General features: G+C 40.2%; 1 protein-coding gene across 8 annotated transcripts in view; it reads left to right on the top strand.

Annotated features, from left to right (window-relative positions):
- The window catches only part of RAI14 (retinoic acid induced 14), a 179680-nt gene extending 169605 nt beyond the window's left edge, over nucleotides 1-10075 (top strand). For all 8 annotated transcript variants that reach the window (XM_043976112.1, XM_043976111.1, XM_043976109.1 and 5 more), the window contains 4 exons: nucleotides 1104-2621; nucleotides 4463-4612; nucleotides 7337-7402; nucleotides 8115-10075. In XM_043976112.1, coding sequence (XP_043832047.1) covers nucleotides 1104-2621; nucleotides 4463-4612; nucleotides 7337-7402; nucleotides 8115-8192 — 1812 coding nt within the window. In that variant the 3' untranslated portion in view covers nucleotides 8193-10075. The remainder of the gene's footprint in view (nucleotides 1-1103; nucleotides 2622-4462; nucleotides 4613-7336; nucleotides 7403-8114) is intronic.
- Nucleotides 10076-13665: the final 3590 nt, after the last annotated feature.

The following is a 13665-nucleotide window of genomic DNA, read 5'->3' as shown; positions in this document are numbered from 1 at the left end:
AAATTAAATCAGGACATTGATGATCAAATGAGATAATTGTAAAGCATTTAGCACAGTGCCTAGGATATAGTAAGTACTATATAAATGTTAGCTATTATTATTTTTATTATTTATTAAGTGGCATGTTCTCCCAAGTGCAAAAAAGAGGGGGGAAATCCTCCCATATTCTTCCCAGGAGAAGGGTCTTGACAGCCTGAGAGAAAACCAGTAATTTGTGATATTTTCAAGACATTCCAGGGATCTCATCTTGGTATTAGTGTGGTATTAGTCTGTGTAACAGAAGAGTAACCAGTGGGATATGTGTTGTTTTCTCCCTTGTCCCAAATGATATTTCTCCCTAAGGCTGTGTAGCCCAAGAAATGGACATTGAAGGGTAACCATGTTCCACTCATGTAACAGGTGTTGAGATCTGTGGCGAATAAAATTATATGGGATCGCCTATTACTGTCCCAAGTTTGGGGAAAATTAGCTGGGGTTTATCATATATTTGTTACTTAGAAATTAGAGGCTACTGCACCAGTTTTGGGCATTAAGCATTTATTAAAGCCTATTAAATATTAGTAAAGAGAGTGCACATGCCTCTGAAAGTTAGAAAAGCTTAGCTAGGAAAGAGGAGAGAGAGAGATAGCAGGAAACCATAGTGGACTGCATCTGCTCTTACCAAGTTCCAGGGCCAAGAGAGCGAGTGTCTGTGTAAGCTCCCCGCAGGTCAGAGGAGAGCCTGCCTTTACACATGGTTCAAAGCTAATTGGCTAACATCATTCAAATCCATTGGTTCACTAGATTAGAGGGTGGTCCAGAGCAGTGCCTGCTGATGGCAGAGTACAGAACCCATGTCAGAGTAGGAACCCATGTCAGAGTACAAGCCCTCTGAGGAGAAAAAACCTTCAGGTGGGTGCGGTTTTAATTCCTATTCACAGTCCCAGGTCCCACTTGGCTGACTCTGAGCCAGTCTTAAAAAGGTCAGGCAGTTAGGCCCTCGAGTGAAGGGGTCTCAGGGAGTCCCCAAACCCCATTATTTTCTCACAGATCCTTCCTTCTCACTTTAATTACTTGGTCAGCTCCTTATCATACTAATAATATATATATATTTTTTTAAACAGGCCAGAACACCCAAGGAGGTAGAGGCAGACATAAGCACTGATTCTTACCATTCTACCCAGACTGACTTGGTCCCATTAACAGATAAACCAAGTGAAAACTCAGCCTTTGTTTTAACCCATACTTTGAGTAAAGCCACTAGCAGCAGTGACATAAAAATACAGCAGCTACAGGAAGTTTTACAGGATGTGCAGATGAAACTGGATAGCTCAGAAGCTGAAAGGAGGGAGCTGCAAGCCCAGCTCCAATCTCGAATTGCAGAATCAATTTGTTTAAACAGCTCCGAGATTTCGGAGAATGGCTCTGATCTTAGCCAAAAGCTTAAGGAAACCCAGAGCAAGTATGAAGAAGCTATGAAAGAGGTCTTGAATGTGCAGAAGCAGATGAAATTAGGCCTTGTTGCTCCGGACAGCAAAGATAACAGCTGCTCAGATCTCCATGAGCTAAGGTCCTCAGACGAAGCAGTTGAAAAGCTCAAGCAAGATCTGCAGAATGCATTAGAAGAAAGTGAAAGAAATAAAGAGAAAGTGAGAGAGTTAGAGGGGAAACTTGAAGAAAAGGAGAAAAGTCTCGCCATCATGCCACCTGTGGAAGAGTATGAGAAGATAAGGAATTCATATTGCTCCATGATTGAGAATATGAACCAAGAGAAAGCCTTTTTAGTTGAGAAGTACAATGATGCTCAAGAGGAAATCAAGAAATTACAAGACACATTGAAAAGTCAGGCACCGCAAGAATCCAGCGATGAGGCCGGAGACATGAAAGAAGCAATGAACAGAATGATTGATGAACTGAATAAGCAAGTGACTGAGCTCTCCCAGCTGTACAAAGAAGCCCAGGCTGAACTGGAGGACTACAGGAAGAGGAAGTCACTGGAGGATGTCACTTCTGAATATATCCATAAAGATGAGCACGAGAAACTTATTCAGGTAACAAACGTGTCCCGGGTGAAAGCTGAAGATGAGCTATCTGAAATGAAGTCCCAGTATTCAAAGGTATTGAATGAAGTCACACAGCTCAAGCAGCTAGTTGATGCTCAAAAGCAGAACTCTGTATCCATCACAGAACATTTGCAAGTGATAACCACGCTCCGGAGCGCTGCAAAAGAAATGGAGGAGAAAATAAGCAGTCTCAAAGAGCAGCTCGCAGGCAAAGAAACTGAAGTGGTGAATCTTGAGAAACATCTTTTGGAAGAAAAAGCTGCAATGAACGATGCCATGGTACCCAGAGCTTCCTACGAAAAGCTCCAGTCATCTTTGGAAGGTGAAGTGAGTGCATTGACATCTAAGTTGAAGGATTCGGTGAAAGAAAGAGAGAAGGCATCCTTGGAGGTGGCTCAGGTGAGAAATGAGGTCTCACAGATAAAAAGGGAAAAGGACAGTATTCAAAATCTACTGAAAACTAAGGAACAGGAGGTAAATGAACTTCATCAAAAGTACCAGCAAGCCCAAGAAGAACTTACAGAAATGAGAAGATATTCTGAGAGCTCTTCAAAATTGGAAGAGGACAAAGACAAGAAGGTTGGTGAAACACTTTTTTCTATAATGCAACCCTGTAGGCATTTCCTGAGAGTTTACTAGCCCATGAAAAAGAAAAGCCCTGTTCTCTACTCTCATCCCCAGGCAACTCAGCTTCTACCATAATGATACCACAGTACAGAAAACAGTCTTCTTTACCACTAACCTTCCATGATTTTTTTTATCTTCCTTGAACATGTGGAATCACTTGTCTCCAGGGCAGCCTAAGGAACCATGAATAGGATATACACTCATTCACTCATTTAAAAGCATGTAGTGTTTAAAATAAAGGTCCATAAAGTATTTTCGGTTGTTCAGTACTCTGAATTCATGCATCTATAACAATCATTATTCAGAAAACCAGCCAATGTCTTCTATCAAAAATGAGCCTACCCACTTCAAACCTTGTTCTTGCATAAAAATTCCATCCCCCTCTCCATTCCCTAGCTTCTCTGCCCCCCCCACTGAAAAACCCGATTCTCAAAAGTGTGGAGACCTCTGGAGGTCCCTGAAACCTTTTCAGGGTATCTATGAGGTTAAAAGTATTTTCATAATAATAGCAAGATATTTTTAATTCCTAATATAGTATCAATAGATAAACCCCACATGAACAAAAGCCATTTGGAGGAGCCTCACTAATTTTTTGTTTTGTTTTGTTTTGTTTTGTTTTGTTTTGTTTTGTTTTGTTTTGTTTTGTTTTGTTGTTGTTGTTTTTTTAGTGAGGCAATTGGGGTTAAGTGGCTTGCCCAGGGTCACACAGCTAGTAAGTGTTAAGTGTCTGAGGCTGGATTTGAACTCAGGTACTCCTGACTCCAGGGCCGGTGCTTTATCCACTGCGCCATCTAGCTGCCCCAGCCTCACTAATTTTTAAGAGTAAATTGGTCCAAGACCAAAAAGTTCAAGAACCGCTGCTCTGCTCTAGGATAATTGATTTCTACCAAAGCCAATGGAAATACTCCTTGGGCCTCATTTTCAAAGGAGGGCTGAAGAGAAAAAGGGAGGAATGTTTTCACTGAGGAGCAAGAGTTGTCCCTGGGAGGCAAAAGGAAGAACAGGAGTATCAGCTCTTCCTGAACATTTGTTCATTGTCTGAATCTGTTTCAGTATTCCTAATAATTAACTACTTTGTCAAATGCTTCCAATGTCAGTGGCAGAAATGTCGTGGTTTATAGTTTGGGTTGAGTTTTTTTGTTTGTATTTTTGAGGAGGAACTAAGTAGTGCTATCAGAAGTACAGTAAGTTATCTAAGAATTGCAAAAACCTAAGAGGACCCCTTGCTTTAAAGTAATCTACCCAGAGAAGTTGGAACTCCTAAGACTTACCCCTATCTAGCAGCTGTGTGACTTTGGACATGATGGCCTTTCTTTCTCTAAATTGAGGATATTGGTGTTTATTCTGGACCTTACTGGGTTTTTTTATAGTATATTTTGTTTAATAAGCATTTATTCTAGGGTAGCTAGGTGGTGCAGTGTAAAGCACTGGCCTTGGATTCAGGAGGACCTGAGTTCAAATCCAGCCTCAGACACTTGATACTAGCTGTGTGACCCTGGGCAAATCACTTAACCTTCATTGCCCTGCCCCCCCCCAAAAAAAAGGGCATTTATTCTTAAAAGATGAAATTAGAAAGCCATGCCAGAGTTTTTATAAACTAGGCCCATTGGTACAAAAGAAAAATTTAATTCAAATGCTTTAAATTGGACATAAGCATACGCTGCTCTTAAAAAAAGGTTTCAGTTGTCTCGTGTAGTAACAGTGTAGAAGAAATTAGTAGAAGCTATTACAACAGAGGCACACCTTTGACATTTGCTTCTGCAAGTATACTCACGCAGCTCTCATTTCACTAGATAAATGAGATGTCCAAGGAAGTCATCAAATTAAAGGAAGCTTTGAATAGCCTATCTCAGCTTTCCTACTCTACCAGTGCATCCAAGAGGCAAAGCCAGCAGCTGGAATCCCTGCAGCAGCAAGTGAAACAGCTCCAGAATCAACTGACGGTGAGTTTGGACTTATTTACTTTGACAAGTTAAGTGAGATAGCATAGGCCAACTCAGCTGAAGGGCCTAAAAACTATCTTCTGAGGGGAGTGACTGTCACTGCCTTGGTTTACTTGGGGGTGAAGGTGAAAGGATGGAAAGAATAACTGAAACAAAATGAGTTGGGAGAAGGTATTACAGCTCTTCCTCCCCTTCTCTCTCTGTCTCTCTCTCTCTCTCTCCCCCCCCTTCTCTATTTTTTGTCTCTGTCTATCTCTTTCTCTCTATAGCTAGTGGATAGAGCACTAGGACTGGAGTCAGGAAGATCCGAGTTCAGATTCAGCCTCGGATACTTAACTAGCTGTGTGACCTGGGCAAATCACTTAACTTCTGTTTGCCTCAGTTCCCCCAACTGTAAAATGGTGATGGTAACATCACCTGCTTTGTAGGCTTGTCGTGAACATCAAATGAGATAATATTTATAAAGCACTTAGTACATGCCTGACCCATAAGTAGGCACTGTATAAATGCTAATTCCCTTGCCCCCACAATTTTCTTATTCACCCTCTCCCTGTTCTCCCCCCACCCCCAATCACTAACTTATTCTCTCTTAACAGTTGCTTTTTAAGATAATTTTTTTACATAAAAAAACCTCCCTAATAATTATATAGGAAGAGGGGACTATCCCTGTGATTTCATTAGTGTGAGGAATTCTTAGTGAGGAAATTCCCTCCACCAATGCAAGTTGCCTTAAGATTTTACAAGAGCATGTTCTTATTAGGGGCTGGATCTGTGATGATCAAATAGACACATGTTGTACCTTATTCCTGGATGCTCAGATGGATCTAACCTGTAAAATACCTTCTTTCCCCAGTTCTTATCTGACAAGCATCCAAGTTATAGTTATATATAATGAAGATGAGGGTTACTTTGTCTCCCAATTATCTCTGGTTTCAGAGTACAGTAATGTCTTTGGCACAGAACTGGCAATAGTCCTCAGTGTTCTGGGGGCTCAATGTATGCATCTTTTTGGTGTCTTGATATTGTGTATACTGGTGGAATTTGGGAGTCATGAGTTACCCTACCACCCCTAATCTCCCATAGCACTACTGTTTTGAGCAAAGAAGCAGTAAGCTCAAGTTTAGACCTGGGACAGTTTGAGAGAGCTTTGTTCCCCAGGTGGATTGATCTGGGGCCCAGATGTGTATGATTCAGATTAAAAGAATATAAAAGTGGCCCTTAGCAGGGAACTCCCGAAACCCAGGACAGCTTCTTGCTATTACCTTTTATCTTCCTGAATTATTTGTAACCACCTTTTACCTGGGGCATGTTTGAATATATTTTTATTGAATGTAATGTTTGTTTGAACCCTTAGGTTCTAAGTAATTTGTTATACTAGATGCAAAAGCCAATGTAGATGTTCACCCTTCTGACTGCCTTGCTTCTCAGAGCAAAATTACTAACTGTGTAGTTATAAGACATAGTGCAGGGAGAGCTAGGTGGTACAGTGGATAGAGCACTGGCCCTGGATTCAGTAGGGCCTGAGTTCAAATCCAGCCTCAGACACTTAACACTTACTAGCTGTGTGACCCTGGGCAAGTCACTTAACCCCAATTGCCTCACAAAAAGAAAAGAAAAAAAAGACATAGTGCATCTAATTTGGAAAGATTCTTGCTGTTGCTTATAATTCTATATGTCCCTTTTTCCTCATTAAAAAACTATTACAACCTTGTAAAGTAATATACATACATGTATACATGTGTGTATTTATACATAAACAAATATATAATTTGTTGTTGTCATGTCTATATAACCCCATGAACATTATCCATGTGTGTACATATACACATATATACATATGGGTATGTGTGTATATGTATATATAAATAAAATTTGTTATTGTTCAGTCACATCTGACTCTATATGACCCCATGGATATTATCCATGCATTTTTCTTAGCAAAGATACTGAGGTGGCTTGCCCTTTCCTTCTCCAGTATATCCACATCTTACAGATGAGGAACTGAGGCAAATAGGTATTAAGTGACGTGCCCAGGAAGCTGGATTTGAACTCAGGTCTTCCTAATTCCAGGCCCAGTGCTCTATCCACTGTACCACCTAGCTAGCTAGCATGTGTGTGTCTGTGTGTACACATATACACTCATGCATGAATAAATATATATACACATATGTAAACTATAAAGTGATATGTAAACATTAGTTATTGTTGTAGTTATAATAGTAATAAGGAGATGTGGGGACAAAATTATATAGTAGTTAGAGGCTTGAAGTCATAAATAGCTGAGTTCAGATTTCACCTCTAACATTTACTAGTTAGGTGACCCTGGACAAGTCACTCATCCACTCTTTGCATCTCAGGCAGTTCATTCAGACTTCTCTACTAAGTCATAGATGGGTTGTTACCTGCATTGTTTGAGCATTGGTAGGCCTCACCCCTCCCAAGCCAGTGGAATCATAATTTCTGAGCTTTTGCACAATCTGATATATTAGAATATTAAATGGTATAACTTTCCTATTGTTATCACCATGTATCTGGAGTTATGTAACGAACCTATGGCCTTTAGGGACCTGTTTTTGCCAGAGTTCTCTGGAAGCCACCTATCTAGAAACCTCAGATTCTCCCTTATCAGAGGGGAGCCCTTTGGGCATCAATGTGACACAACTTTTTGTTAGGTTTTCTTCATGACTGAGAGCTCCTCTTAATAGAAATCTTCTTAAATTCCAGGAGTCCAAGAAACAACACCAGGAGATTGTCTCAGTTTACAGAATGCATCTTCTGTATGCTGTACAGGTACAGTCACAATCTACAGAAATACCCCCTGCCTTTAGCAAAACAAAACACACAAAAAAATTAAGTTGTCCCCATAGCTAAGTTATCCAAAGAAGCAGACTTAACGACAAATGACAACAACAAATACAAGCACTGACACAGGTGGGCAAAATCAAAGTCTTCTTTAATTAAAAATTTTAAAGGACCTTTTTCATTGATTTTTGTCTACTTGAGGAAATGTGTTGACTCCTTCCTACAAAGGCTAAATGGGAAATTGAGGGTCAGAATTCCCTGGAAGCATTTTAATAATTTGCTGTTCTTTGTATAGTCAGATGGTACTGTTGATAAATCATCAACAGAACATGTGGTTTTTAAGTGTTTTCATTGGTGGGAATGAGTTTTTTCCATCCCTGTTGTCTTCGTTTTGACCAGTGGCTTACTAGCCTGGGGCTAAAATTTCAACATGGTAACTAATTAGACTTGAGAACATTGGCCAGAGGCACCCTTACATCACTTAATCCCTAAGGGAAAAGTCATTTGACCTCCCCTTTAGTTTCCTCTGGAAGTGAAATGTCCAGACCTGTACAGTAGGGGATGACCCTTTCCTTACTGAAGGGGATAAAATAGTTTCTGGCTAAAGTGCTTCATGACTGTCAGATGGTTCACCACAAGTAATGGGGATGTTATGGTCTCTGTCTGTTATATTAATTGTATTTTTATCTAAATTCCCTAGGGTCAGATGGATGAAGATGTCCAGAAAGTACTGAAGCAAATTCTCACCATGTGTAAAAACCAGTCCCAAAAGAAGTGAGATGGATTCTCCAGGACTCAGCACCAACCCCTCATATTTGCCATATTTGCCTTAAAGCAGGAGTTAGGGTTGGCAGTCACTGCCATTTTTCTCATTTGTTGTGTGCACTGTGAGTTCACATAGCTGCCCTCTCAGCTTCTTCCTTACACAAGGATTTCTGAGGACTGTCCCCAATAGAAGACCTTCCATTCTTCAGAACTGTCTGTTGACTTGAAGACCTAAAGTACCAGCCTTGTGATGAGTTGAGGCTGTTTAATCCAGATCTTGGTGCTGGCTGATGCCACACCTGGTTTGTGTCTATGGGGCTAAGGGACGTCACTGAGGTGGTCTCTTGGGTGGTGGTGGTGGTGGCTGCAAACCCCTGAAGGCCCTGGTGTTAGTCCTAGTTATTGCAAATCATGTGGTGAATGCTGTTGGAACTTCTTTTCCCATGGCTACCCATCTACCCCAGCTTTTAGTTAGAAGCACCCAAGATTTTAGGCTGACATTAACCCTTAACATGATTTAATTTCTAACCCAATTAACCCTGGCACTGGTTACAAGGTACACTACAAACCCCCTCATGTCCTCTGGATGGAGTACATACCCAGTTCCCAATAATTTTTTTCCTCCTTCTACCTTTCATCTCTTAGGGCTATGCTATTCAGTCCTGCACTTGGATGAATAGGATTAACTAAAATATATAGGTTAAAAACATAAATGAGTTGACTTAAAGATTTTTTTAAAAAACCCTTTAAATGACACATTGTAAACAGCCTATGCAAGCTTGCCTACTACTGTTGTCCATGAAGCTCAGGAAATCCAAATACATGCTTTTCAACAAGGGATTACAGTAAACAGTGTGTTTACAACCAAAAGAAATGCCTCGTAGTTCCTAACCTTACTTTTGTAAAGATGTTTTTCTCCATTATATTTTTATTGGCCATAACAGATTTTTGGTACCTAAGTCATTTACTACATAAAATCTGCATTTCACTGTGTTAACAAAATATTTTAGATAACCGTGCTTTAGACTTAAAATGTCTTTGGGTAAAAGTTTTCAGCTGTAGCAAAATGTCCTAGAACTCTCAGCTCATCACAAAGCCCCAGCAGATACTAGGAGGTCTGGCCATCTGTCTGTGTGCTCTCAGAGCTGTCAAGCATTTCCTGATGAACACTGGCCTTGCTCTTTTGGCTGACTGTCAGGACACCATAACTGCTTACTTTTCCAAACATTGGGAGTGTAGCTAATGTTAGTCAATGAAAACTAGTAAACCCCTGATAATAGTCCAGCCTTCATATAGTGCATAGCAAAGATCTATGGAAAAAATACTTTCCTATTGCTATGCCATAATTGGAAGTTAAAACTTGTCTAACTTGATTGTAGCTTCACTTATGGCTTTGTTCTTAACGGGGTATACAAATATTTTTCTTAAAAAATCTCTAAGGTGTTACGCCCAGAAGCCTGTGTCTGCTTTGACTGAGTGGACAGTGGCTCAAGGCTTACTGGACTCAGTGCTGTTTAGAGCTTATGCTCTCTAAAACAATGGCAAAGCAAAATGGCTTTAAAACTTCCCATCAAATAATAGGTCTTGGTGTTGCTTAAGTTGTTTAATTAACTGTAATTTGACAATTTTGAAAAAGCTCCAAAGAAATGTGAAAGGACTTTTTTTGGGGGGGGGTCAGCACTTAAGAAAACACACACAAAAAATTCCAGCACACATGCTGCAGAATCTAAAACTTGAGACATTTTATAGGATTCCTGACAATTTTAGTCTTTTACTTTGTTTCATTATGCATATTTATTACAAGTATCCTGGTTAAATGTTGAAAAGTTATACACTATAGTCTAGCATTTTTGTCTTTGTAATTTACATGAGTTTATCCAGAAAATAAACTTTGGTTCCATGGTTTTCATCTCTGTCCCATTTTTAATTTCCTTAATTCACTACTTATGTAGTTGGGGGAGAAGAAATGTTGTATTTAGCTATTTATATTGTTTTATGGAGAAACTATAGTGTTTTAGCTATATCCATTAGAAGGAATAATCAAGTGAAGAACACCCACCAGAATAACCACTCCCACTTGTAGTTCCTGCTGCTGAGGCCATTGGATCACTTGAGCTCAGGAATTTTGAACTGCAGCATGGTTGAAGACAATCAGGTGTTTGCACTAAATCCATCATGAATATGAATATGGTGAGCTCCCAGGCAAGGAGCTTGGGGGAAGGAGAGAGGAATCAGGGGGATCCCTTATGAGGCTATTGTAGTTTTCCAAGAGAGAAATGATAAGGGCTTGAGCCGTAGTGATGGCTTTATGAGTAGAGAGGAAAAAGAAATGCTCTGGGAAAGATCTGATAAGTGATTGGACATGTGGGTCAAGTAAGGATTCAAGGGTGACACTAGGGTTGTGAACTAGAGTGACTAAAAGACTGCCTCAGTAGTAAGAGGGAAGTTTAGAAGATGAATTCGCCTTGGGAGAAAGATAATGTAATGATGTAGGAGGAACATCACAACCCATTCATGCTTGCTTATTTTTATGATACTGACTCTGTCTCTCAAACCCAAAACAAAAAAAAAGGAGGGTGGGTGGGGTCTTACTCACCAGGCACTATCACGGAGTACGAAGCCCACCCACCCAAGGGTGAGGGTGCCTCATCATACTGCCGACTCATCAAACTTGCAGTACACTGAAAACCCAGGTCTTTTTCAGAATACTGCTATGATTCCCTCATTATCTTATTTGATTTTTCATACCCAAATATAAGATTTTTTGTCATTTATCCATACTTGCCTTATTTTTTTAGATTCATCTTAATGATGAATCCCTCTAGCCTGTCAAGATCTTCTTGGATCCTAACTCTGCCATCCAATGGGTTAACAAACTATCCTTTCTGTCTGTGTTCATCTGCAGTGTTGATGAGCATACCCTGTATATACCTTAATCTGAGTAACTGATGAAAATTATAAACAGCACAAGGCCAAACAGAGCTACTCAAATTCAGAGGACCCATTACAATTCCAGTGCTCCTTTCACTTTCATCTCCATGCAGTTTAAGAAGGAGGAAGATGAGCAAACAAGAACAAAATCAGTGAACCTGTGCTTAACACTGAATACTTTGCCTATGTTCAGTGCTTGAGAGCTTAGAGATATAATCCAATCTCCCTCCAACCTTTTACAGAAGATATGGATGCTTAATCTGTCCAAAAGCAAGAAGCAATTTGATGAAGCCAAGTCTAGACTTTAAGTCTCCTTTCTATTGTATGCACAATTTTCCTCCCTTCTTGCTCCCAGATTGCATAGTATTAGAAGGGGTACTTTATTAATACCATGTCTTTTTCTTTAGGGTGACCCAATCAGTTTTTTCTCTTTCTTTTTCTTTTTTTTTTTGGGGGGGGGTGAGCAATGAGGGTTAAGTGACTTGCCCAAGGTCACACAGCCAGTAAGTGTCAAGTGTCTGAGGTCCTCCTGAATCCAGGACAGGTACTTAATCCACTGCCACCTAGCTGCACCCTCTAAATCAGTTTTTTTGTGTGTGTGTGAAAATTTCCCAAACCTAAAGCTACCTGGGACCTAGAAACCTGACTTCCCTTTTAATATAATTATGTAGTTGTTAGTATGAGCAGTTAAGTGGCACAGTGTATAGAGTGCCAGGCCTGAAGTCAGGAAGATTCATCCTCCTGAATTCAAATGTGGCCTCAGCTGTGGGACCCTGGACAAGTCACTTAACCCTCTTTGCTCCAATTTCCTCATCTATAAAGTAAAAGGAAATGGCAAACCAACCCAGTATCTTTGCCAAGAAAGCCCCAAATGGGGTTGCGAAGGGTCAAATACAACTGAAACTACTGAACAACAACAAAGCTATTAGTGCCAGGACTATATCTACGCTATCCCACCCCAACACGTTTTGTTTTGTTTTGTTTTTTATCCAGGTGAAATCTAGTTAAAGTCAATATCAAATACCTAGTATAGATTAAAATCTTTTTAGCAAGATAACTACTCTTCACCCTGCTGCCAGCATCCTGAAGTCAATGAGCCAGAACTCTGGTTCTTGGGGAGCTGAGATGATTGCCTTAGCTCTTATCATCTCATCCTCTCCTCACCCCCATTTACCATATCACAAAGGCAATTTGTATAACTATATGACCATATACCATATAACAAAGATAATCTCTCCCCCCACCCTTCCAAACACAAAAGTACATTTTCTTTTAAAATTTCCGTGTTCTTTCCTGGAAAAGCATCACCTCTAAATAACAAACCTGACACAGCTTCTAATACTTGCAGATTAATTACTTGGATTGTTGAAGGTTAAGGAAAAATAAGGATTAGAGGACAGAACTCAGTCCTGCCTGTATATAATGCCTATAAACACTGTCCAAATAACTCCTGGGCTGCAAAGGTGCCAAAGATTTAGGCCTTTTATTTCTTCATTGATGAATTGAGAAAGGTCATGGAGGTGGGCTCCTTGAGGAACATTTGCTTGGTTTGGCCAGGGCCCATAATTTAAATCTATCATTGGAATTAAGTTTTATTTAAAGGGTTAATCAGTTATGCTGTAGGGCACTTGGCTGACATAGCTCAAAAGTACATAAACCCCGAATCTGGAACTGGAATGAAATATAATCCCTTTCATTTTTACAGATAAAGAACACAATACCCAGAGAAGTTAATGCAGAGCACCAAACTAGCTTGTAGAGCCAGCCACACACAGCAAGGCCAAGGAACTTGATGGTATCCATTTGGTTTGTGGGGCCACCCTGTCAACTAACCCTGTAATTCCTTTTACAGGCTGGAGTGTTGTCTTTCTCCATTAGATTGTAAATCTCGAGGGGTGTCACTATCTATTTTGTATATCCATCTCAAGCACTTAGCACCATGCTTGACACAATAGGCACTTAATGTTTATTGAGAGGCTGTATTTATTACTCTTGCATAGATTACTCAGGACCGAGCCTACCTTTTCCAAATAGTGGAGGAGGTGCCTGCTATGACAGTGTGATTTGAGGGAGGTCAAAAAGCACTCTTTAGCAATCTTCCCCCTCTAAAGCCTGAAATTTCCCCCATTAGCAATACATTCCTTTGGGTTAAATCACTGCCTTCTCAAGATATCCTTTGGTGGTATGGAAAGAGCTAGACTTGGAGTCAGCAGGCTTGGACTAAAACTTAGCAGTTTTACCACGGGACTGGCTGTGTGACCTTGGGAAGATTTTTTAACTTCCCTTGTAGTTTCCTCCCTCTATAAACTGGGAATAATACTTATGCCACTAATCTCACAAATTTTGGTTTAAAAATCAAATGAAAGGGGGCAGCTGGGTGGTGCAGTGGATTAAGCACCAGCCCTGGATTCAGGAGTACCTGAGTTCAAATCCGGCCTCAAACACTTGACACGTACTAAGGGTGTGACCCTGGGCAAGTCACTTAATCCCCACTGCCTTGCAAAAAAGAGAGAGAGAGAGAGATCAAATGAAATAATGCATTTCTCCAAATAAAC

The sequence above is a fragment of the Dromiciops gliroides genome, chromosome 1, assembly GCF_019393635.1.
Source record: "Dromiciops gliroides isolate mDroGli1 chromosome 1, mDroGli1.pri, whole genome shotgun sequence".
In the NCBI taxonomy this organism is placed as follows: domain Eukaryota; kingdom Metazoa; phylum Chordata; class Mammalia; order Microbiotheria; family Microbiotheriidae; genus Dromiciops; species Dromiciops gliroides.
Note: the sequence above shows the minus strand (reverse complement) of the source record. Positions and strands in the feature narration are given on the sequence as shown.